Source organism: Schistocerca americana, chromosome X, assembly GCF_021461395.2.
Source record: "Schistocerca americana isolate TAMUIC-IGC-003095 chromosome X, iqSchAmer2.1, whole genome shotgun sequence".
NCBI lineage: Eukaryota > Metazoa > Arthropoda > Insecta > Orthoptera > Acrididae > Schistocerca > Schistocerca americana.
This window is the reverse complement of record NC_060130.1, coordinates 717,582,259-717,609,719: the sequence shown is the minus strand read 5'-3', so window position 1 is coordinate 717,609,719 and position 27,461 is coordinate 717,582,259. Positions and strand designations below refer to the sequence as shown.

The following is a 27,461-nucleotide window of genomic DNA, read 5'->3' as shown; positions in this document are numbered from 1 at the left end:
ATACAGCCTGAATATTGCTTACACTTCCTGCACAGCTTATGGTAGGTATATACAATAGACAGCATGCCTCACACTTTGAAATGGCAGACTCGCAATGTAACTGTCTGTGGAAGAGAATCCACAACTTTCACATGATGTATTGCAGATGATCTGATGTCCTTTGGCATTACAACATTAGTGTTGGTTACTTCCTTACTCTTCGTCATCACAGAGGAAAATGAAAGACGTCCTCCATAAACTGTACAGTGTACATTACGAAGTTGGCTTGTGATATGTCTATTCCCCCTTTTGGAGCCTTTTAATTTGAACCTCTCTTGGACAGTAAATGTTCCCATTGTTTGCAAACTGGTTACCAGAAGGAGACACCATTGAAGCAACAGATTCCAGTACTAAAATACAGTCTGGCAAGTACAGTATACAGGTGAGGGACCACCTAGATGTTATCAAATGCATGGCTTGCTAACAATCTTGAATAACTAGGTTACCTGACTGCATGGAAAATATGAAACAAGTTTCAGTCAATTAGGTGACTTACTTCATGCTGTAACTTTTAAATTCATGTATGTCTAATTGTTTTATCAACATATGTAAATACTGATTACACCTGCTAACATTTTACAGGAAGTGTCTCTTACAACAGTGATTCAGTGCCAGACGGTAGAATCACTTAAGTGGCTTGCATGCAACGATCAGCGAGAGGCGAAAGAGCAACGTGAAGGACCAGCTCAATTTAAAGATGTGCAGGTAAATTCAAATGATAATTTCATTTTGAGATAGAGAGAGAGAGAGAGAGAGAGAGAGAGAGAGAGAGAGAGAGACTATTAGTGACTTAAGGAAACCATAGGAAACTTAAATCCGAATTGTAGAATCGGTATTTGAACCCCCATTTCTTGATTGTCAACAGAAATGTAAAAATTGCTGAGAGACCCAACTGATATTAGTAAATTGTCAATCAAGTTTCAAATGGTTATGGCTGATATCTGATTTACCAGCATAAGGTCATAGTTCAAGGCATAATTCTCTGTCTAATGTTTTGTCTTCCAATGCTGGACACATCACCACAGGCTTTTAATGACTCAGAAAGCTGTTACAGACTGCAAAAAGCTCAGCAGACCAAACAGTTTATATTTCTCCATGCAACTGTCAGTTTATGACATCATTAGACCAATGCCTAAGCTTGCGGAGTTGTGCCAGCATTGCTACGGAGTTTGTAGTGGGGAAGAGTTGGCACTGTTTGTTGTATTTAGCAATGTTGGTTTGGGTTGTTTGAGGGAAGAGACCAGTGAGGTCATCGGTCTCATCGGATTAGGGAAGGACAGAGAAGGAAGTCGGCCGTGCACTTTCAAAGGAACCATCGCGGCATTTGAACCGTCGTCCTCCCGAATGCGGCATTTGAACCGTCGTCCTCCCGAATGCGAGTCCAGTGTTTTAGCACTGTACAGCCCAAAATTTGTCTAATTTCAATCCCTCCTTCATTTCTGTTGAAATTGTTTGTGTGCTTTTGAATTTCTATGGCCTCTCTGTACATCCTTGAGTAGTAATTATTAGATCTTGCTAAAACCACAGTGTCAAAGAAACAAGTTTGGTGGTTTCCTGATTGGCTGGTTGGTTGATTTGGGGGGAGGGTACCAAACAGCTAGGTCGACGGTCCCATAGGATCAAGGAAGGATGGCGAAGTAAGTCGGCCATGCCCTTGAAGGAACAGTTGCGGAATTTGCCTGAATGGATTTAGGGAAATCATGGAAAAGCAAAATGAGGATGGCCGGATGTAGGTTTGAACCATCATCCTCCCAAATGTGAGTCAAGTGTGCTAACCACTACGCCACCTCGCTTGGTTACCTGGTCCTAGTACATGGTCTGCTATGGCTCATTTACGCGTCTCGCCCAGGCCACACTTGCTCACTTTCTTTAATGTGAGTGTTAATGCTTCTTTTTGTTGTTTCTTTGTCACTTGACTGCAAACACATTGGATTTTATATACCTCTGCTGTTGTAAGCGGCTCGTGTAAGACCATTGCAGTGTTCAAATATTCACATACCTTTCTTGTTGGTTTAAACACAGTGTAATACCAGGATTTCTGAGCAGTTTTCTGATGTGATTTGTGCCAGTTTTTACAAATGTAAGGAAAACTTTCCATTTAGTTGGTTCTTTTTCATTAGAAGTTCTAGACCTTTTAGGATGTAGTGCCCTATTTATCTCTTTCACAGAGTAGTAGTTTTTCCTGAAGACCATTCTTACATGATTGAGCTCATCCTCCAAGAACTGTAAGAGATTTTTGAGTTGTTAAAGTGTCTGATGGTGTCCCCAGCACTGGAAGGTGAAATGTTAGGCAAAGAATTTGCTTCTGATGATGGCCCTAAGCCCAAAAACACTATGTGATCAAAAGTATCTGGACACCTGGCTGAAAATGACTTACAAGTTCATGGCAATCTCCATCAGTTATGCTATATTCAATACGGTGTTGACCCACCCTTAGCCTTGCAGACAGCTTCCACGTTCAATCAGGTGCTGGAAGGTTTCTTGGGGAATGTCAGACCATTCTTCATGGAGTGCTGCACTGAGGAAAGGTATCGATGTAGGTCGGTGACTCCTGGCACGAAGTTTGCATTCCAAAACTTCTCAAAGGTGTTCTATAGGATTCAGATCAGGACTCTGTGCAGGCCAGTCCATTACAGGGATGTTATTGTCGTGCAACCACTCTGCCACAGGCCGTGCATTATGAAAAGGTGCTCGATCGTGTTGAAAGATGCAACTGCCATCCTCGAATTGCTCTTCAACAGCGGGAAGCAAGAAGGTGCTTAAAACATCAGTGTAGGCCTGTGCTGCAATAGTGCCACACAAAACAACAATGGGTGCAAGCTCAACCCATGAAAAACACGACCACAACATAACACCACCGCCTCCAAATTTACTCTCGGCACTATACACACGGGCAGATGATGTTCACCGGGCATTCGCCACACCCACACCATGTCATCGGATTGTCAAATTATGTACCGTGATTCGTCATTCCACACAACGTTTATCCACTGTTCAATCGTCCAATTTTTACGCTCCTTACACCACGCGAGGTGTCGTTTGGCATTTACCGACGTGATGTGTGGATTATGAGCAGCCGCTCACCTCCCGCCTAAGTGTCGTAGTATTTGCAGTGGATCCTGATGCAGTTTGGAATTCCTGTATGATGGTCTGGATAGATGTCTGCCTATTACACACTATGACCCTCTTCAACTGTCGGCGGTCTTCGTCAGTTAACAAACGAGGTCGGCCTCAACGCTTTTGTGCTGTACGTGTCCCTTCACGTTTCCACTTCACTATCACATCGGAAACAGTTGACCTAGGGGTGTTTAGGAGTGTGGAAATCTCGCGTACAGACGTTAACACAAGTGACACCCAATCACCTGACCAAGTTAGAAGTCCCTGAGTTCCGCTGAGGGCCCCATTCTGCTCTTTCACGTTGTGTGATGACTACTGAAGTCGCTGATATGGAGTACCTGGCAGTAGTTGGCAGCACAATGCACCTAACATGAAAAACGTATGTTTTTTGGGGTGTCCAGATACTTTTGAGCAATAGTGTATCAACTATCAGCAATAACGCATTTCATAGTTTCTCACAGTTCTTTTTCAAAAGTGGTACACATAAATTATTTATCCTATTTTACCTTCAGGTCACAATGGGATTGCTTGTGGTTTGTACACACTTCTGCGACAAACTGTGATGTAGCCTATATCTTGTTAACAGAAGAAGCTTACTTCATACATCTTCAACATGAACATTCTGCATGTTTGGGCAATAGAAATTACACAGCCTATGATACCTGCTGTTCCTAATTGACAATTCACTGTAAGTAGTTCAGCCAACATTGTTCACAATTAATTGTTTGTGCCTTATATTCTCCACAATGGGCACAAAGGACAGTATCACTGCATTTTCCTACAAGTGGTATCTATTAGATGGAAAACAAGCATATTTTGATAATGTTGAGAAACACTGTCTTACATATGGACTTTGAAATCAGTGGACTGAACTTTCAGGATCTGTCAGTGGCCATATCAGTCACCTTGTTTGAATTTTAGTGATTTCTTCTGCTGAAGTAAAATGAACCATGTTTGATGCTCATTCAGTAGTACATGACATCATTCATCCAAATTTTCGTCAGCAGTTCAATTATTGCTGAAATGCCAAGATTTTTAGAATGAGCCCAACAACTGATACCCCAATCCTTACATTGATGTTGTAGTGATATGTGTGACAATATTTTGTAACTGAGACCCTGGTATCAACTTTCTGTACAGTTAAAAGAAAAGATATTAGGAATTACTTTTTTGTTTTGTTTTCAGTACTTTTCCTGATACCAGTACATCAAAACTTTGATGTGTTTGAGTGATAAAATCTAGCTTTGACACGTCCATCCCTCCTATTCGAAGCAACAGTATTTTGGTGTGCTATTTCCTCCATTAACTTTTGTAAAAATCTGCAATATCCTGACGAAGTCTGATTTCCAGATGTATAATTCTTGTACAACTTGTGTGTTCCTGCATGCTATCAGTTATACCTAATACAATTTATAAAATGTGTAAGTAACTAACACATTCATCTTCGTATAAGTCTTGTGAATCTCTGAGGACAATGTGACAAACTGTAAAAATGTTATATCTAAAACTATAGTGACCAAGTTAACACATGATTCCATGTTAATTTCACAGGTGAACAGAGCATATGAGTTTTTCAATCTTCCCCATCTGTAACAAAGTTCAACACTAGGGATAAGAAAGTGAAGTTTGACCAGCAAATGACGCTGAGCAGTCAGATGTTTTATGATTCAATTTTGATGCTTCATAACAATCCACCTGTATCTTTAATTTTCTGTTTCGCATATTTATTGTTCTATTACATTTATGGAAAAATAAAGATTATTATATTAAATCACTGATGGTAGCCAAAGTTTTTATGCCTTCGTGGATTTATTTGAATCTTATAAGCTTATATAAAATTATATCACATCATTTATTATAATATATAAATTGGTATCAAATAATAAGTTACAATACCTGATCAAAATGTGAAAGTATTGCTTATTGCACATGATCACTAAATTGTCAACAATGTATAACAAAGTTAATTATTTAGTAAAAGATGAAAGGAGAATGAAGAGAAAAACATTTTAACACAATCAAAAACAAAAGAAGCCAACAGGGTGAAAAATAACAATCAGTTTGATAAAAACTTTAAGAAAATAAAACATACCATAAACAAGATATAATTTCACACTATTTATGTAATAACTGTATATAGAACACAATTTTACAGAAACTGCAGGATGGAATATAATACACGTATGAGGGTAGATCACTCTTTACCAAACAAAGGAGACTCTCTCTCTCTCTCTCTCTCTCTCTCTCTCTCTCTCTTTCTTTCTCACACACACACACACACACACACACACACACACACACACACACACGGGAGGGAGGGAGGGGGCAGAGGGGGGGTGAGAGGGGGGAGGGAGAGAGAGAGAGGGGGGGGAGAGAGGGGGGGAGAGAGAGGGGGAGGGGGAGAGAGAGAGGGGGAGAGGGAGAGAGAGAGGGGGGGAGAGGGGGGGGAGAGGGGGGGAGGGAGGGAGAGGGGGGGAGGGAGAGAGAGGGGGAGGGAGGGAGGGAGGAGAGAGAGAGAGAGAGAGAGAGAGAGAGAGAGAGAGAGAGAGAGAGAGAGACTGTTGTCTCACAATGTTCCTCTATTTAGTAAGTAATGATCTATTCTCGTTATGTATACAAAATGACAAAATATCATATCTCATAGAAAAAAAAGAAAACAAAAACATAAAAAAAAACAACATGATGAATTTCGTAAGTTACACATACAAGGATGACAACAGAAATTAATTCGAGTGCCTTGAGTGCTTATGAAGAAGAATCTCATCATGGTAAAATAAATATGACAAAATTACAGCTTAATTACTTGGACTCTTTCGATGACTCATTCTAAAGCAGTTCGTTGTGCTTTTATGTATTAAACAATTACTGAGACAGTTTTGCTAATATAATGAATCTACAACAAAATAACTACTTGTCAGCCTTACATCACGTAGACATACAATATGCAGTCTTCTTATTTTATACAGTCTTATCACAAAACATAGATTGTTCATTGCGAAACACAAAAATGGTATAATCTTACATAACATTTTCATAAACTCTAGATCATTTGGAAATACTACAATACTGAATTAATTTTGGCATTAAAAATTGTACTGTAGTGATTTTTAAGCAACTTCTTTCGTATGAAGTGCAAAAGTGTATGTACATGTACGATAGTCTTCAGACAGATCATTATAAATATTATTTCCTCCATTTAATGTGCAAAAAATGAGAACCTGAAAAAGAAATAACAGTATCTATACAATATAACAGAATGATAACAAAAACTGTTATTTAGAAAATCAGGCTTAAAGCACAACAGGAAAACACAGTTATACTGACAGTGAAATAAGCTAAATCAGAAGAAAGAACCAATATAAAACTTACTACTGAAATGCAAAAGACATTCTACTTGCATGACGCAAATTTGGTACTAGTCTGTTTTACAATGATTAAACAAAGCAATAACCAAGAGTTGATTCTGATGCCACGTTAGACAGCAAGTAAATTTGTTCAATATTGGAGACTTAACCCTCTATAGATTACATTCTGATATCAAAGTACTGTGATTTGAACAAAACAGGAGACAATACAGGCAATAACAATAAATGGAAAGGAATCGCTGACAGTGGCATACTGTATCAACAGTATGCAGTGATGTAATCAACACTAATGAAGAGTCTGGCAGCCATTATCTTTCATCACTTGCGTAATGTATATAGAGGTAAGTGCACGATTACAAGTAGGGCAATGAAGTGGAAAAAATATTTTACAGATCCAAAAAATGACATAGGCTAACATATATAAACATAAACAAAGATATAAAAACAAACACTGGGAAATCAGTCACAGAACAAAGAATAACTATCCTGAGGAAATAAGGTTATTTTTTTTAACACGATAATGTTTGTCTCAGTGCTGCAAATTTCACAAGAAAACAAAGTGGCAACTGTAGTTTGGAAATCTCTGTGTAGCTGCCTCACTCTTATGAATAACTGCTTTCTGTTTATCATTTGTTTTGCTCTGGTAAGAACTAGATACAATAATAAATAGTAAAGTAGTAATCATAAGGCACAACTTTACATTTATTTGATGCTTCATGGAGCCCAAATGGAGTTCTGACACTGAATATGAAATAATGCAAGATTTGCTAACTTGTCAATCTTCACTTTTTAAAATGGGAAATAAATCTGTCAAAGGATTTCAAAGTATCTACCTTATGTCTGACTGTCATTAACTGATATAGTCTTTTCATGAGCAGAAAATAATATGGCCAAGGTTTCCTCGCTATATAAACATTAGCCGGCCACTGTGGCCGAGCGATTCTAGGTGCTTCAGTCAGAAACCGCGCTGCTGCTACGGTCACAGGTTCGAATCCTGCCTTGGGCATGGATGTGTGTGATATCCTTTGGTTAGTTAGGTTTAAGTAGTTCTAAGCCTAGGGGACTGATGACCTTAGGTGTCGAGTCCCATAGTGCTTAGAGCCACTTGAACCATTTTGTATAAACATTGCTGTGGCATAGCAAAGTGTCCATCACTACAAATGTGTGAGGGGAGTGGGAAGGAAATTCTATTGTAATCATAATGTGTGGTATTTACAAACTTCTATGATTCATATCTGTTATTTACACCCTGTTCTTTAGACCACAAACATGGAGCTCAACGGATCATTTTTTAATGGTATTCTAGAATATGGTGCAGTAAGTGTATAGTTTTTTAACAACAGGAAGTCACTTTTATTTATTCAATTTGTGACTTGCCAGAAATAAAAAGAAGTTAGTCACCTTTGTCTAATATCTTTTAACTTATTTACGAGAACCAATAACAGCAGCAAAATAGGTGAAAGTTCATTTTCTGCAATTTCAATTTCAAACCTTATTTGTAGTGTACAGATTGTCCTGTGGCAATCATACCCCACACCACTGCCAATTTAGGTAGCCTTAAAACGGTGCATCTCTCATCCTTATCTAGAGGTAAGAGGGTGAAAGTTGATCTGTCCTTGCACAAATGGGCACCATATGTGTACCTTCCTCCACCGGATGTACATCTGATATACCCCGTTTTAATTCCACATACAAATGACTGCTTCCAGATCTCCCACAAATGATGAGCATAACAATTATTTAAGAGTGTCTGTACAAAGTTTACAGTGCCATTTATTTCTTATACGTTCCTTTGAATTAAAAGAATCAAAGACTTAGGAACATTCAAAATATTGGGAAGATGAGCAATCCAAGAGTGAAAATAGTATAACTCACTCTACAGCAGGCAGAAAAAAAATTAGCCCACAACTGAACAAAAAGTAATTTGACATAAAGCCACAAATCTACCCCCAGAGAGGTAAAGGAGAGCAGGGGGTAGGTGGCTTCACCCCAATGTTTTCAGAGAAGGAAGGTGGCTCTATAGGAGGCTGATGCCAATGTCGACACAAAATGTGTTGCAAGGTGTTCCGCAAGAATCGATGGATCAGTACAAAAGCAACCGGGATGGTCAAGGCCCAGGATGGAAAACTGCCATTTGCAACCTTGGAGGGTATGGATTGTAGCCCACACCCATGATAAAGCAACGGAAGAACCAATAAAAGAGACAAAACTTTCCTAACACACCTGCTTGCTCTGTTTGATTAAGTAATGGGCTTTGGTATGAAGACATTTAAAGGTAATAAGACTGGCGGAGAAGGAGTGCTCGTTAAGATGTTGCAAGGCAGCATGGAGATAGGCAATGGCAATGGCAATGGCCGTACTCCATCATGAGACTGGTCAGTGGCAAATTGGGCCCATTAAGAGGGGGGACAGAGATTGTGAACTGCGATGACAGAGCATAAGTGTACCTGAAAGGAGACTGCTTCCAATGTGGTAGAAAGGGAGATCCATGTACTAAAAACTTCCATATAGACCAATGTGTGAGCACAAAAGGAAGGCCTCAAAGGGCCTACCCAGTCCTGACAGAAGGCATGGAATCCATGAAGGGTCAGAGAGTGAGCATAAGTAAAATGAGATTGCTGGAGAAAGACACAAGCTTCAGAGTAAAAGGAAATAAAGGACTGCAACTCCGGAAGGTGGTGGTTACTATAGTTCCACTGAATAAGCCCAGAACAGGAGCCAAATGGGAGGTAAATGGACTGAAGCCAGTCGTGCCACCAGGTCACCATCCATCACCAACAACAACAGGTAACATCCAAAAAGGTCAGACTCAGATTGTGAGGGTGGTCCCCTCAGGGACAAGAACACAGAGGTCCGTCGTACAGCAAGAAGATGTGCCTGAAACACAAACACCAAAAACACCTCAGTCGTGGCAGGATGTATGGCTTCACATTACACTGATAAACCGTTGCCTCGATCTTCTCTGGAATAGTAACCATCTCAAATGTCAGAATAAAGGCACTGATGTTGATATGATTGTCCTTACAGCCTTTCTGAACATGCCAAACAATATGAATGAGTTCCTCGTTAGTTTGAAGGATTAAGTCTCTATGAAAAATGACTCCCTGAACCATATTCAAAGTCTGGCGAGGAGTGGTGGACACAGGGATGTCGAAAAGAGTGTCACAGGCATGAAGAGCTGCACAATGGGTGGCAGATGAAGTTTTGATCAACAGTGATCCTGGCCGCATATTACTCAGAATGTCCACTTCGCTAAACTTGTCTTCGATAGTTTCCACAAAAAATAATGGCTTGGTGGCAATGAAGACAGTCCTGGTGGACACCAGATTTCGGGAAAAGGGTTTTACCCCAAGTCGGTGAGCCTGGCCTTTCTCCCAGGGTGTAGCCAGGCAAAGGAAGGTCGCAGGGTCTTAAAAAGCAGCATTAAAAGATTGCCAACTAAAGAGATGGCTGTAGAAGACCAGCTGTTTTTTTAAGCTTAATACATTTCATATGCAAAGCGTCTGTTCTGACACCACCCACTATCAGAGGCTCTCCTCATGGGTGCCAACCAGCCACAGCAAGGGTCGTCTGGCACAGTGGCTGTTGGCACGAGTTCTGATGCTCCAGAATGATAAGCAACCACTCCTAGGCATACGCAAGGAGGCAACAGCTCAGGTATCAGAAGTGTAATCTCTGTGTTGTGAGGGGGCTCAATCAAAAGGGTATGTAATGACTCCATCACATGGTCTGGCTACCCTGCTGGCTATATAGCATTAAAGGAAAGCAGCATCAAGGGAAAGATGGAAGAGGTGGTAAGGTTGCATGCCAAAAATATGAAGTAAGGTGTTCTTCCCCAGTTGGTTCATTCTACAGAGAGAAAATTTAGAAGGGGACAGCAAACCTCAAAGGGGGACCAAAACCACCAAAAAGGAAAGGTGAAGAAGACAAACAAAGAAGAACAAATGCCAGAAGGAATACCAGAAACAAGGAGGATAGCCGGGCAGACGTAAACAAGGACACTGATAGAAGAAAGGAAGGAGAAGAGGAGAAGGAGTGAGAAGAAGGAGGAAGGGGCACAGAGAAGGAAATGCAGCGCGGGAAGGAAGAAAGGGCTGCATAGCTCACGGCCTCATGTACACCATGCATGAACTCACACAAGGAAAAGAATCAGACCTTCTGGTCAAATGTAAAGTATATCCATAGCAAGACACAGTCAATACCTTAACTGCAGGACAGCAATGCTATTGCTACCGATGAAAAGTGCCACTGAAGCAGAGTTTCTAAACACAGTTTTCAGAAATTCCTTCACCAAAGAAAGCAAAGTAAATATTCCAAAATTCGAATCAAGAATAGCTGTCAACATGAGTAATTTAGAAATAGATGCCCTCAGTGTAGCAAAGTAACTTGAGTCACTCAATAATGGTAAGTTTTTTGATCCAGATTATATACCAATCAGGTTCCTCTCTGAGTATGCCAATGAAATAGCCGAATTTCTAAGAATCATATACAACTTCTTGACGAAAGAGCCATGGAAAGTTGCACACATTACACCAATACTCAAGAGAGGAGATAGAAGTAGTCCACTGAATTTCAGACCTGTACCACTGACAGATGTGCAGTAGGATTTTGGGATATATACAGTGTTTGAACATTATGAATTATCTTGAAGAAAATGATCTATTGACACACAGTTCGGATTCCGAAAATATCTTCCTTGTGAAACAAGACTAGCTCTTTATTCACAAGAAGTAATGAGTGCTATCTACAGAGGATCTCAAATTGGTTCCATATTTTTAGATTACCAGAAGGCTTGCTTTTTTCTTGACAAACGGGTTCTAATCAAACTGCATACCTACGGAGCATCATCTCAGTTGTATGACTGGATAAGTGATTTCCTGTCTGAAAGTTCACAGTTCATAGTAGCTGAAGGAAAGTCATCAACTAAAACAGCAGTGATACCTGGCAATCCCTATGGAAGTGTTATAGGTCTTGACAATCTGAGCAACCATCCATCTCTAAGTTATTTGCAGATGACACTGTCATTTGCCATCTACTAATGTCATCAGTAGATCAAAATCAATTGCAAAATTATTTATACAAGGTATCTGTATAGTGCGAAAAGTAGCAAGTGACTCTAAATAATGAAAAGTTTGAGATAATCCACGTGAATATTGAAAAAAATCAGTTAAATTTCAGTTACATGATAAATCACACAAATCTGAAGGCTGTCAAGGCAACTAAATACTTATGGAATGCAGTTGCAAACAACTTAAATTGGAACAATCACATAGGAAATGCTTTGGGGGAAGGTGAACCAAAGATTGTATTTTACTGGCAAGACACTTAAAAGGTGCAACAGGTCTACACTATGCTCATCTGTCCCCCTCTGAAGTACTGCTGCACAATCTGCATCACATAGGACTGTCAGAGGACATCGAAAAAGTTGAAAAAAGGGCAGCTTGTTTTATGCTGTCATGAAATACAGGAAAGAGTGCTACCAATTTGATAAGCAAATTGGGATGGGTATCATTAGAACATTGTCATTTTTTGTTGCAGAAGGCTCTCCTCGTGAAATTTCAATGACAAACTTTCTCATCTGAATGTGAAAATATTTTGTTGGTGTCCACCTACATATGGAGAAATGAGCATCAGAATAAAATAAGAGAAATAAGAGCTCGCATGAAAATATTTAAGCGTTTGTTATTCCCATGAGCTATTTGAGAGTGGAGCAATTGGGAAATAGCTAGAAGGTGGTTCGATGAACCCTCTGCTAGGCACTTAAGTGTGAACTGAATATTATTCCTGTAGATAAAGAAGAAAACATAAAGGAATGTCTTCACAGGAGGATTTGTAATGAAGAGTCCAACTGGGGAGACCTGTGGTGACTGTGATAACATCTGAAGAAGATAAAGAGGCACTGCAGCCAAGAAACAGCTGCACTGATGTACTGACAGAAGAAACTTGACAAGGAAGACTAAAGATCACACTACACAAAGAAGAGAATCTCTACAGACTCATAGACGTACCTTCCAACACAATGCCTCACTAATGCCCAGAGAATTTATTTAAGTAAATTCTGGTCATGTTACATAACAATACACTATGCAGCAATCACGCAATAGCTTCTGCATGATTTGGAATAAAACAATTGATGGATGAAGTGATAATGAAACATCACAGGGCTGGAATTGTGTGAAAATCATCTTAGGCACAAACCTAAGGTTTTAATTATTTGGTCTGATAATTATGCTACCCATGCTGGAAACATCCAAATTGTAATTACATTAACTATTCAACATGGAAATAGCTGTTTTATGTAATTGGACTGAATTTATCTGATGTGTTGAACAAAGAAAGGTGTGAGATGCAATTAAAAAAAACCTTGAAATATCTCACATCCTTATCATCATCTTCAATTTCCTATTGTCAATTCTAAGAAGTGTGATGATGGTGGAATATTCCTTACTTTGATGTCAGAGGGGTTCAAATACTGTGGGTATGAACTTTCAATTGTGTCAGACATGGCAGACTTTTAAGAGGATATCTTGCAAGAAAGTGATACCAGACAATAATGTAGACTCCGTTTGCAGCTCTCACTCATAATTTAAATGATTCCTGGAGCAAAACTCAAATTGTGCTTAATATGGGCACACCTGTGAAGTGAAAAACATTGTGCAGAAATGTATAAAGCTAAACTCTATAAAATGGGACACTCATAAATACGAAACTTCCTGGCAGATTAAAACTGTGTGCCGGACCGAGACGAGTTCGAGTCTCTGTCCGCACACAGTTTTAATCTGCCAGGAAGTTTCATATCAGCGCACACTCCACTGCAGAGTGAAAATCTCATTCTGGATCATAAATATGTATGGAAATTCTCTAAAAGTAATGTGTTCTGTGCAACACAAGAATATCAATTGTTCTGCTCTAGGATAGTTTATCAACTAATTTTATGATGTAATTCATGTGAAATATGTATTTTACTGTTAATTAATAATCATTCAAGCTGATAAATAATTTTTTAAATGTCAAATAATCTCAGACGTGTTTGCCTTAAAGCTTTGCAGAAGATTATCATGTTAGCCATCTACCATGAAGGAAATCTATAGCAGTATGGAGATTATGTAACAGGTGCGGTAGGTACAAACAAATTGCAGTGGTTTCATCAATGTACAGAGAAAGATAAAAGCTGTTGTTTTATGTAACATAGACAGATTGGGTTGTGACAATCCAGATGCTGTATGAACCAATTTAATAAAAACAGCAAGGCTTACTGGATATTTAACTGTTCTCACCACTCATTGAAAGTGGAGGAGTATTGATGTAACAAGGTGTAGAATGTCAATGCTGCATCGAGGAACATGCATTTTGGAAATTGGGAAGTTTGAGTTGGAGTTTAATTTATCCTTGACATCAGTGTTATTTTAATCAACATTTAACAGTTTGATCTATGTGTATACATTCTGTTACCAAATTCAACACTGATCTAACATCTTAGTGTTGTAATGAGTTTTAGTTGATGAACGGCCTTAGGTAAATGATGTCAGTAATGTTGATCTGAATATGGAAAATGTATCCAAGCTCCCTTATAATTCAAAAGTGTTCAGTAATACTGACATACACTAAATCTGGGAGCCTCTCAAAATTATAAAAATCCATGGACTGTTCTACAAACCATTCCTTTAGATAATGTTTGGATCAGCTAGATCTATAATGAACATGAAAAATGTATCCCTGTGTTATGAAAGGGTATCACTGTCTTATGCACATGACATACAGTAGTGGATATAAACATAAAGGTAAGGTACCACTAAAGTAATAGTACAATGTCTGAAGCACACATGTATCGAATTTACTATGGAAGTAGTAGATATATACAGGGCGTTACAGAAAGGTACGGCCAAACTTTCAGGAAACATTCCTCACACACAAAGAAAGAAAATATGTTATGTGGACATGTGTCCGGAAACGCTTACTTTCCATGTTAGAGCTCATTTTATTACTTCTCTTCAAATCACATTAATCATGAAATGGAAACACACAGCAACAGAACGTACCAGCGTGACTTCAAACACTTTGTTACAGGAAATTTTCAAAATGTCCTCCATTAGCGAGGATACATGCATCCACCCACCGTCGCATGGAATCCCTGATGTGCTGATGCAGCCCTGGAGAATGCCGTATTGTATCACAGCCGTTCACAATACGAGCACGAAGAGTCTCTACATTTGGTACCGGGGTTGCGTAGACAAGAGTTTTCAAATGCCCCCATAAATGAAAGTCAATAGGGTTGAGGTCAGGAGAGCATGGAGGCCATGGAATTGGTCCGCCTCTACCAATCCATCGGTCACCAAATCCGTTGTTGAGAAGTGTACGAACACTTATACTGAAATGTGCAGGAGCTCCATCGTACATGAACCACATGTTGTGTCGTACTTGTAAAGGCACATGTTCTAGCAGCACAGGTAGAGTATCCCGTATGAAATCATGATAACGTGCTCCATTGAGCGTAGGTGAAAGAACATGGGGACCAATCAAGACATCATCAACAATGCCTGCCCAAACGTTCACAGAAAATCTGTGTTGATGACGTGATTGTACAATTGCGTGCGGATTCTCGTCAGCCCACACATGTTGATTGTGAAAATTTACTATATGATCACGTTGGAATGAAGCCTCATCCGTAAAGAGAACATTTGCACTGAAACGAGGATTGACACATTGTTGGATGAACCATTTGCAGAAGCGTACCCGTGGAGGCCAATCAGCTGCTGACAGTGCCTGCACACACTGTACATGGTATGGAAACAACTGGTTCTCCCGTAGCACACACTATACAGTGACGTGGTCAACGTTACCTTGTACAGCAGCAACTTCTCTGATGCTGACATTAAGGTTATCGTCAACTGCACGAAGAATTGCAGGTGTCCTCGTCCTTCTAGAGAGGTTCACTGCTTTTGGGCGGTACTTAAACCGTCAAAGAGCCGCACGCCTGTTCCAGGTTGCCAAGCAGTATTCATTGTCCACCAAGGTACAGGTTGCTTCCGAAGAAGACCTGAGGACTTTGGGATGGATCATGGATCACTCGTATAACGTGGGCCACGCATTCCTGGATGTTGTCGCAGTGTTCAAACACAGCCAGCTTGCTGAACAGCATGTGCTTTGGCACACACATGCACTACTGCTAACACTAGCAACCTCCGTTTGTGTAGCAGCATCGATCTTTCAATCTTCTGAAATGACTGTTTAAGAACAGAGGCAAATGAGCACTTGGCCTTGTAGATATTTTTGGCATCACTGTATGAGATACACTTAGTTGTTTTGATCTCCTGTACCTTCTCAAGGAGGACACTGCAGTCTCTACTCCAGACAGGGTGATCCTCAGAACAGTTTACACACTTTGGAGGAGATGAACAACTAAGTCCTTCATGGGTGACCTTACCACATTTGTCACAAGTCGTGTGTCCCTTACAACCTAAGGAGGTGTGCCCAAAGTGCAAATATCACACTGGGTTAGGAGAATGAGGTCACATGCTGAGGTGAAGAAAACTGGATTTAACATGCTCTGGAAGTTTCATGCTGCTGAAAGTCAGTATAAACTAGTCTGATTTCACTACATGCCATCCACCGTTTTCATTATGTTTTGCACATTAACAATGCCTTCCTTGGATCACTTAGCTTTCAGTTCTTCTTGGGGAATGTCAACCAGATCCCTGCTAGTCACAACACATTTGCTGTAGTTAAAGATGTTGTGCAGTTCACTTTCTATTGCATACTCCCTGAGGATGTTCTTCACTTGTTAGATTAAACATTTCTACCAACAGGGTTCCATTTCACAAGCGTTTGACAAATTTTAAAGTTCCAGCAAAGCCCCCTTTATGTACGTAGAAAGGTAAAACTTTCTCAGAGCTGCCCTCTTTCCATTTAACTATAACAAACACATTCTGGCCACCAGCATGTGCTCTGTTACTAAAGACTGAAAGATTCTGTGTAATCTCAAAGTCTATAGGAATGGCTAACGTGAGCCCTCTTGTTCAATTCAGTGTTCGGACCTACCAGTGATAAACCCTTTCCACTGGAAGGAGAAGGAGTGAATTTCAAAGGTTCCATCTCAGTCCCATGAGCAGCTGGTGAAATTAGAGTCCACCTACACAGAGCCCAGCACCTCTAGGTCATCCTTATACAACTGAGGTTCAGCAGTTTCCCTAAAGGTTGCCTGATAATGACTGTTCTACCTCAACAGCCATGCATGTCACTGGCAAGCAGCACATCTTGCGACTGCAGCGTTTTTTTATAGGGGTTTTTGCCATCCTCGCGATCTGGGTGGTCAAGCCAAGATCCCCAGTCCGTGAGGCATACAATGTTCCACTACTGCAACGTCCTGTGGTCACTGAAGCATGGCAACAGCTTACAGAAGGCAGAGGACTGGTGGTGTTTGCCTGTACCCAGCAGTAGTGTGTATCAAGCATGACGCTTGAGTTTTGTCACCTTTGCATGGATATGTTTCCACGGCAGTGTGTGGAGGTATCTGGCCTTCATGTGATTTATATCATCATCTTTTGAATAACCACCAATTTTTTTTCAGCTTCCTGTTACACTCACCCACCAACCAAATAAGCCTGTGATCATTTGTGGTGTCCTCCTCCATACATGCTTGATATACACAACTGGTTCAAGATGAATGGTGATACCTCATTGTTGAGCAACATTCAAGTACTGGCTGAACAAATGTTTTTTTTATGCAATATTGGTTCTAGTTCAGTTTCCCAGCATATAATCACTAAAGCAAAGCCTTCCATTTGCTTAACCTACAGCTGGACTTATGTTATCAATTTTCTTCTCCTTCTTTCCTTCTTCTTTGACTTTTCCCATTTCACTACGGGGTTGGCACTGTTACCAGTTTGGTAATGTTAGTAGCTCGCTGTCGCTGGATTCTCTGTGTCTTGTGTGTATGTAAATTTAACTGACACTAAAAGTGGGTACCAGCCTGGCATTTACCTAGCTGGATGTAGAAAAACAGCCTAAAAAAAGACATCCCAGGCTGGTCAGCTCATGATCCTTCATCATCAATCCGCTTCTCAGAAGTGACGTGTTGCTGCACTCAGTTATGTGGGCAGGTCACAACTTTATTTAATGTAATTCACAAACTGTTAAGCTGAAAGCTACTACTGTTTTACATTTCATTTACATGTCTGTACATAGAGAGAACTGTCCACATCTGCTAATGCATAAAATGGGAATTATTCTTTTTCTTGTGCCTTTGTCCTGCACTGTCACAGGTTCAGCACAGTTATTAGCAGACATGGCATGGTTGGTTTAAGGGGTGGCCGATGTCCTTGCTGTCGTCACCTTGTTAAACCGCCACCCCCATCCCCAGCAAAACGAAACTATCCCTATGTGCCTGCAGGGAGTGTTATTTAAATGAAAGTGGGAAAATTTTTTCTAAATGTTTGTAAGTTGTGTAACTGAGGTGGGACAACCTAGCTGGCTGTGACAAATTGCCAAAAAACCACATCCAGCCTTGCAAGCACACTGATCCACGTCGTTAACCCACCTGTCTCATAAGTGATGCTTTAACTTGCACTGCTTTAACATGCATGGCTGTCCGGGCGGGTAATGCATAATATGCATACTAATGGTCCTATTTCAGTTCCTTGAGCACACGTTCTCTCTACAGGTGGCACTCTACCTACCTGTCACGAAATTTTCAATCAAATCCCAAACCTGTTTACATAGTCAATATTCCTTAGTATACATCAAGTGTGCTATTGAAAGAAAAGCTCTTTGAAAATCTTACGCACTATCTACACCATCCCTAAGTCGAATAACCATATAAAACAAACAGTGGGAAAAACAGATGCCAAACTCAAGATTCATAGGGAGGAACTTAAGGAAATGTAACTCATCCATGAAGGAAGTGACTTATAAGGCACTTGTTCGACCCATTCTTGAGTACTGTTCCTTCATCTGGGACCCCTACCAGATAGGAATGACAGAAGAGAGAGAGAGAGAGAGAGAGAGAGAGAGAGAGAGAGAGAGAGAGAGAAGAGCCAACGAAGAGAATCGCGTTTTGTCACGGGATCATTGAGTCAGCACGAGAGAGTTATGGAAATGCTCAACAAATTACATTGGCAGATGTTACAAGAGATCCACTGTACATCACGGAGAGATTTACTATTGAAATTTTGAGAGAGCACTTTCTGGGAAAAGTCAGACAACTTCCTGCCACATACATCTTGTGTAATGACCATGAGCAGAAAATTCAAGAAATTAGAGCCAACACAGAGGCTTACCGACAATCATTCTTCAGATGTACTGTTCGTGAGTGGAACACGGTTGGAGGGGCTCAATTAGTGGTTCAAAAAGTACTCTCCACCACACACCATTACGTGGCATGCGGATTATGATGTAGATGAAGCCATCTGGTTACCTCTATCCAAATTAGGGGTGGTTTAGGTACTACTTCTTCAGTGAATAACAGGCGCCATATTTCAGCTGGACAATGCTCTGCTCTATGTGGAGAGGAATGTGAAAGCATTCTTTGAATAATGACAGGAGCCACTGCTTCCTTGCCATCTATGTTGGCCTGATATGTCCAGTAGCTCTAACTGAAGCAAATGGAGGCTCCATGTCATAATTATATCTGAAAGCCAAAAATGATCTATGGCTCTGCAATTCTAATCATTTATACACAGTACTGTACCTTATCTCTGGTATAAAGTTAATTTATGTCCCTTGTACCCATGATGATGATGCAATTTTCATGGACATTAGCATACATGCTCAAGAGTAAACCCAAAATATATATGTTACTATACTTACTCTTAAATCACAGCACTATTTCCATATCACAACTACCGATGGATCTGACTCTACTTTCTCTTCTAAAGTTTTCGGACTGTACCCTCTTGTACAGCATACTTCATCATATGACAACAGGCCAGTGAAACTATGCTGCAGTGAAGTGACTGGCTGACAATGATTTGTTGATTTTATGTAGACTGGATACTGGTAACAGCAGAAAACAAGCAAATATAAATGTTTATATTAGAAACTAACAAAATTCTAAAAATTAAAGGAATGTCAATGGTATAGTGCACATTCATATGTATGTTACATTACCATTAAAATGACGAGATAATTTTTGAAAATTTGTTCAAATGTTAGTTAAGAATACATACGGTTTTATATCTGTCCTAAACTGTTAGCAGAATTTTTAGCCACCAAATCCATCTTTGTGTGTAAACGAAACATAATCTAAGTACAATATTTACCCAATTATAAGACAAGGTTTTTTTTACCAAATTTGTCATTCCAAAAATGTAGGGTCATCTAATATTCACAGATTAAACTATTGTAGCTGAAGTCAATGATTTTACACTGTTTAGTAGATTTATGTCAGGGTCATATTACATTTACAGATGAAGCTTAGGCTGTTGAGGTTTTGTACAAATTTATTTTGAATAGTTGCCAAGGTTAGAGTTGAGCAAACAATGCTTTCATAGAAATAGATTCAAGATCTCCAGGTATGCCAAAGTGCAAGATGCAGTATCAACCTTGCTCAAACAATCACGTGACATTTGACTGATGGTGTTAGTGCATAGGATACGTGAGAATCTTGAACTAGTCACTGCAATAATCTAATGCTCTGGTTAAAACTGACAATTTTTCTAAACACAGGAGGAAACAGCATTAAATTCTATCAACGTACAAACTTCTGCTGTATTTGAACAGGTTTGCAATAAAAGTTCTTGTACATGAATGATATCATATACGCTCTTACATACAAGTGTGCATCTTTTTAAGGTAACATTCATCTTGTCTTTCAAAAACCATTACTTGATTCTGAACCCCAAGTCAATATTCTAGTTGCTTATAAGAAACTGAAATATTTACCAAGTGGGTTGCAAATGAGAGATTCAGTTGCTGTTCACTTATTAGAATACTGGGGAAAAAGTCACCAGCCTTTAATCAGCTTTAGAAAAAGAGGGTGACACTAAGATGAAACGAGAAAGAAAATCAATCCAGAATTAAATGTCCAACAAATGATATAAATCACATTAAACTAACTGAAATTGTTATCGTAAGAACACATTAAAGTGGAAAGACCACTGAGGAGGCAGTACCAACAGATTTCACAAGATCACAGGATGAGTGAGAGTTTGAGAATTGAACTGAATCATTATTGTGATCTTTTATTTGTGTGTTAGTTGCTGTTGTTATGTATGACCTTCACCCTCGAAGATATTGCCATCTGTGTTTCACTATTGCTCAAGCACAGCACCACAGAAGGGTTGGAGGGGGAACAACGATGGATGCGGGGAGGGAAGTGGTGAGGAGCAGCAAATTTTGTTGTGCTGCATACCATGGGAAACTGTACTGCGTACTTTGGCTTCTTATGAAAATCTACCATATCTAAACTGCAGTTTGCCTGAATCCATATGTACTCAGAATAGAACTGACTTTAAAATTCATCAAATACTCAACAATAGCATACATTTCTGCAGAAAGTACTAAAAGTACCAGTGACATATTTACTTATTTCATGGAGCAATGTTATCAATGGTCACTGTGAGTTATGATGACAACAATAGGTGTTTTTTCACCTGCTGCTTCTACACAGCCAATGAAAGAGTGGTGGGCAGATGATATGATCAGAAGTGCAAGACAGTTTAGCATTCTCACATCAGGATACGAGCGAAATTCGTTATGTGCTTAGAGAAAAAAAACAGCTGTATTCTCAGGTCCCACCATAACACAACCTCAGAAATTGGAACACATCTGGAAGAAATAAGCAAATATTTATACCAATGAATATATAAGTTTCACAACTTTCCTGTTAGGATGATGATGATGATGATGATGATGATGGTGATGAATAAAAATAGTGATGCTAATTAAACAAAAAAGACAGTGAAACTAAAAATTAATGTAAGCAATTGCTTTTTGTTTATTTTATTTCTCGTTGCATTGTCAAAATCTAGACAATGAATAAATAGCATAAGTTTAAAATATGTGTAATATTAACTTGTTAGGCAGATACCTTATGTCAATGAAAGTTTCTAATTTTGATTAGACAGAACATGTTAAAAAATAATTTTTTCTCAAGGAGCCTCGTAAAAAAAAGGGGGGCGGGGTTGTCTTATGTTCAGAATCTTATATTCAGGTAAATATGGTAACAAGACTAACATACAAAAAATTTAAGTTTTGGAACTATTTCAGCTCTTTAGAAATGGAGGAGAAAATACGCAGATATAGCCATAAATGCACTTTGCTATATTCTTTCTGTGACATGTCAAAACATTGTAACAAGAAAATTTATTTAACTTTGATTCCAGTGGACATCTCTGTCAGTGTCACATTATTGTATGTCTTTTCGCTTAAACAAAAATCTGTGAAATAAAAGAAAACAGAATATTCATTTGGAACTGACAAATGCCAGAATGAAAAACAACACAAAAATAAACATACAGATTAAAAATATTTTGTTTTACATGTTTTAGTAACAGACAAGGAACCAGGCACGAGTCAGCCATTGTCTATTATTAAGAACCACCCTGGAATTACTTGAAATGATTTGACAAATGCATGGGAAACTGAAGTCAATCCTGCAGCTATACTCCAAATTGATACGTCACAGATGTTAATGACATTAGGCATAATTCGTATCACTTCAGGCGGGGGGGGCGGGGGGGGTTACCTTCATAGTCTCCGATGTTATTGAATTTAGCATATGTTAAAATTCAGGAGTAAGTAAGAAACACGTATTTTTTTTTTTTTGTTTTCTCCAAAAAAATTCCTGCCCCAAGATACAGGCCTCCAAAGATGACACTGAACACCATTTCGAAGATGTGGATTTCGGAATTTTTTTTAAAATGCTGTATCTCTGTAACAGTTCTAGATATTTTGTTAGAGTTTTTTATTTTAAAGATAACTGCTTTATGATTATAATGGTATCCTCCATTTGGACATATCTGTCAAATCTCTTTTACCGTCACCTCTTGAATTTTGTTTAACAATTTACAGAAAATTTCTTTTATCAAAAATGCCAATCCAGAAAAATCAGATTTTTTTCTGTTGATTAGTACCACGTAGTACTATATTCTCTGTACAGGAGAGCTTCCACTTTTGAGTTGGACATGTTTTATTTTTAAAAAATAATTTTTTAAAACTTTCAAGGGTAATGTATGTCTTCATTGAAGTTGATCTTACTAATTTCTTTGTTACAATGTTTATTTCTATTGTCTATGTTGCAGTTATTTCTTATCACTTTCTTTGTTGCAGTTATTTCTTTTCACTTTCATTGTTGCAATTATGTCTTACACTTCGATGTAGTTTCTTATCAGTTTCTTTGTCGTGGTTGTTCATCGCAGGTTTCTGTATTGTAGTTGTTCAGTGCTAATTTGTTTAATGAAGAGGCTTTTAAGAAATCTGAGACCATCCAGTGAGCACTGCATTTTCGTGAGGAATTTGCCAGTTGACACAGTTCCAGTGTGTTGTGCGAAGAGGACTGTTTGAAATGTCTTCTGACTGAGGACCACAGGAGAGTGAAGTGTGTTGACTATCTGCATATCCATAAAAGAGTGCTATATAAGACAAACAAAAAAACAGACTTTTTTTCAGGTTAGGAATAAGTGCTCTCATTTGAATACTCTGTTTCAAAGTGAAGATGTTTTCAATGACGACTTTTTGTGTTCTAAATATTTTGACAGAATAACAACAATGATAGTATCTAAACAAGGTAAAGCCTCCCACAGTGCAGATGATGTAGATTTTGCATCAGTACAGGAAAAATTAAATACCCTGAATCAGTCAACTACAGAGGCAGGTGTTAGTCCTGTTAAGAAACTGTGGTCAGTGAAGTCGAGTCATAAGCTCTATGCATCAAGAAAGTGCAGAGAAATTACTAAAGTTATGGATGAATACACTACAGCAAAACTGACCACTCTTCAAAGTAGTAATTCCATTTTCAGAAGAAAATGAACCAAAGCACTCTTGCACCTCTTGCCGGAATTTTTCACAAATGTCAATTCAGCTGTTGAATATTGTGCATCCTACAATGAAAATGTGCAAGTTTTAAATATTATTCCAGAGACATTTTCAAAGAAAACAATTTTGAACCACGTTCCATCGGTATCAAAGTACATTGTAGACAAATCAAGAAATGTGAGGTCTGTAAAAGGAGTCACTGGAAGAGCAGATCCCTATTATGGTCGTCCTGCAGAAGCAGCTCAAGTTCAAATAGTACAGTCATTTTATCTGGAAGATAAATGGGACTGTTCTCGCCAGAGTGCCAACAAGAAAGGCATTATAACTGTAAGAGCTGAAGGTCAAAAAGTTGTGAAAGTGAAGAGGTACATGACTCGCAGTATGAAAGAAACTTTTACATTTTATAAGAGCAACTTTACAACTTCACATACTGGAAGATCAAAATATCATGCACTATCACCTCAGTGGGTAGTTCCACACCCACCTAGAGATGTCTGTTTATGTGTGCACTGTGCAAATTTTGAACTTTGTGTGGCAACTTTGAAGAACTTACTGGATCACGTGACATATGACACCTTGATTGGGTGTGTGAAGTCATTAGTAGTTTGTGATGTAAAGCGAGAGACTTATTTGTTTCAAGAATGTGGTGACTTCCCTGCAAAGGGAGAACTGTCTTTACAGACACTTGCCCTGGAAGACGTAGCAGATAACTCAGCAGAAATTACAGAAAACTATTGCCTCTGACTGTTTCATTGACGAACTTGGTAAATGGTCAGTGAAAGCAGTAACACAGCAGCATATGAAGAAATTGCAACAACAACACATTGGAGAAGTGAAAGAGGGTGTACAGGCTGAAGAACTATGTTTAGTGCTTTAATGTGATTTTGCTAAGAACTGGTTTCTAATTCTCCCACAACAAGTGGGAGTAATGACCAGGTTCCAATTTTTACCGGAGTGACATATTTTCAAAACAAGACCACAAGTGTTGCAGTTATAAGTGATGACACAGCACACGACTCAGAATATGCTTTGCTAGCAATGTGCAAAATTCTTCAACTGCGAACAGAGGCAGAGAAGATCATCATTATTTTTGATGGTGCTCCTAGTCATTTTAAAAATCATTAGCAGCTGTTTGAATTGAGTAACTGACTGGGTATACAGTGCTACTGGTCACAAGAGGGGGCCTTGTGATGGTGTAGGAGGCCTGCTGAAGCACCATGCTACAAAACAATCTTTCCAGACCAAATACAGCTGCAATTTAGGATGCTGAGGATTTTACGAGAGTCGAGAAATCTTACACATCCACAGCCCCCATTCTTTTGTCCAAAGAAGAAATCGAAGAATTCCATGAGCAGAAAAAAGAAGTGTGGTCCAAACAAACAAACTATTCTTGTGAAATAAATTCAGAAGACACATTTTTGGACTCAAAGTGATTGGCGAACTCATACTGCATGCACTTTAAAAAGCAAGAAAGAAGAAATTTCATTCGTGCAACACCTCAGAAACAGCATGATAATATTCAGATTCACAATCTGAGAAGGGCTATGAAACTTCCTGGCAGATTAAAACTGTGTGCCCGACCGAGACTCGAACTCGGGACCTTTGCCTTTCGCGGGCAAGTGCTCTACCGAAGAACGACTCACGCCCGGTACTCACAGCTTTACTTCTGCCAGTACCTCGCAGGAGAGCTTCTGTAAAGTTTGGAAGGTAGGAGACGAGGTACTGGCAGAAGTAAAGCTGTGAGTACCGGGCGTGAGTCGTGCTTCGGTAGCTCAGTTGGTAGAGCACTTGCCCGCGAAAGGCAAAGGTCCCGAGTTCGAGTCTCGGTCGGGCACACAGTTTTAATCTGCCAGGAAGTTTCATATCAGCGCACACTCCGCTGCAGAGTGAAAATCTCATTCTGAGAAGGGCTATGTTTGCGGCATGTGTGTGTGACTGTGACTGGTGGGTTGCAGAGATTATAGACATCAGTTATGAGTTAAATGAAATTGTAGTGAACTTTCTACTACCACATGGACCAGCTGCTGGATATAGGTGTCCAGCTGAAGGACAGCAACAACGCCATCAGTGCTCACTTCCTATTCACAATGTTTTCCTATTGGTTCAACACGAAGGCATCACTCTATATCAAAGGAAGATACTGAAGCAGTGGAACACATTTTCAGTTCATTGACTGGCTAATTTCAGTACAAAACAGAGTGCATAGGAAGAAGTTATATAAATTGAAACCTTTAAGTCTCTGGACCTTTCACATACATTTTGGAACCATTTAAAATGCTTGAAAAAATGAATCTCTTACTCATCTTTCATAACTAAAATTATGTTAAATAAGGCTAGATTTTTATTTTTATGAGTCTATTATGTGATAATAAAACAGGTTTTATGTATGGCAAAAATTTCAATTGTTTGTAAAACCTGTTGAACTTAAAAGTGGAAGCTCTCCTTTTCAAGGAATGTAGAACTACATGGTAATAATTAATGGAAAAAAATCAAAATTTCATGTATTGGCATTTTTGAAACAAAAAATATTTTTTGTGCATAAATTATAAAAAAAGTTCAGAATGCTATAGTAAAAGAACTTTGACAGGTAAGTGCAAATGGAGGATTTCTTTGTTATCATAAAGCAATTATCTTTCAAATAAAAAAAAACAACAAAATATCAAGAACTGTTCCAGAGATATAGCATTTAAAAATTTTCCCAAAATTTGCATCTTCACAATGGTATGCGCAGTGTGATCTTTGGAGGGCTGTCTCTAACAGCAGAAAATTTTTTGAAGAAAACAAAAAAAATACATGTTCCTTAGCTAGTCTTTCATTTTAACGTATGCTAAATTCAATAACATCAGAGACTTTGAAGGTAAGATTTTATTCTAGCCTGCCTGAATTGATAGGGATTATGCCATTAGTGAATGGCACTGGAAAAAACATTCACCATTTGAGTCATGACTAAATTTACACAACTGTTAGCATTCTGCTCATTTACATTCATGGTAAAATTTCTCATGAATCCTTCTTTGTATTATCATATGTGCCATCTGATCCCACTGATAAAAGGTATTATTAACATGATTTAACACTTCCACTGTTCCTATAGAATGTGGATACTTTCAATGTTTTAAGTAGATGTTGGTGCTGGCTACTAGATCCTAATACAACATTTTCCAATTATGTTTGGGGTAATTACAGTGATTACAGTGGACTCTCTAGACAATTGTGTTTTAGTATTTGGTCTATAATGAATTGCCACATGGTATTCCTGTGGAAGGTCAAGACAGTGCTGAAGAATGAAAACAGTGCAAGTGTTTATTTTTTTGCTGATCTGTAATGGGTCTTCAGATGGTATTTTTGTAATAAGATCAACACTGTCACGTTCAGTGAGGAAATATTATTCACTATTGGCCATTAAAATTGCTACACTGATAAACAGGTATTCACTGAACAAATATATTATACTAGAACTGACATGTGATTACATTTTCACACAATTTGGGTGCATAGATCCTGAGAAATCAGTACCCATAACAACCACCTCTGGCCGTAATAACGGCCTTGATATGCCTGGGCATTGAGTCAAACAGAGCTTGGATGGCGTGTACAGGTACAGCTGCCCATTGTGCTGGCCAGGGCAGCAGTCGAACATTTTCTGTATCCAGAAAGGCCCGTACAGGACCTGCAACATGTGGTCGTGCATTATCCTGCTGAAATGTAGGGTTTCGCAGGGATCGAATGAAGGGTAGAGCCACGGGTTGTAACACATCTGAAATGTAACGTCCACTGTTCAAAGTGACATCAATGCGAACAAGAGGTGACCGAGACGTGTAACCAATGGCACCCCATACCATCACGCTGGGTGATACGTTAGTATGGCAAAGACAAATACACGCTTCCAATGTGGGTTCACGCGATGTCGCCAACCACAGATGCGACTCATGATGCTGTAAACAGAACCTGGATTCATCTGAAAAGATG

The 27,461-nt window shown here is 39.1% G+C and overlaps 2 protein-coding genes across 6 annotated transcripts in view; one reads left to right on the top strand and one right to left on the bottom strand.

Moving 5' to 3' along the window:
• LOC124556271 (nicolin-1-like) overlaps nucleotides 1–3,835 on the top strand; it is a 136,856-nt gene extending 133,021 nt beyond the window's left edge. The window contains exons 5-6 of the mRNA XM_047130256.1: nucleotides 622–744; nucleotides 3,743–3,835. Of these exons, the coding sequence (XP_046986212.1) occupies nucleotides 622–744; nucleotides 3,743–3,835 (216 nt within the window). The remainder of the gene's footprint in view (nucleotides 1–621; nucleotides 745–3,742) is intronic.
• Nucleotides 3,836–5,644: 1,809 nt separating this feature from the next.
• Nucleotides 5,645–27,461, bottom strand: part of LOC124555207 (GATOR complex protein NPRL2) — a 163,376-nt gene continuing 141,559 nt past the window's right edge. For all 5 annotated transcript variants that reach the window (XM_047129053.1, XM_047129054.1, XM_047129057.1 and 2 more), the window contains 2 exons: nucleotides 19,326–19,511; nucleotides 5,645–6,374 (listed from right to left, as the gene is read on the bottom strand). In XM_047129053.1, coding sequence (XP_046985009.1) covers nucleotides 19,341–19,511 — 171 coding nt within the window. In that variant the 3' untranslated portion in view covers nucleotides 5,645–6,374; nucleotides 19,326–19,340. The remainder of the gene's footprint in view (nucleotides 6,375–19,325; nucleotides 19,512–27,461) is intronic.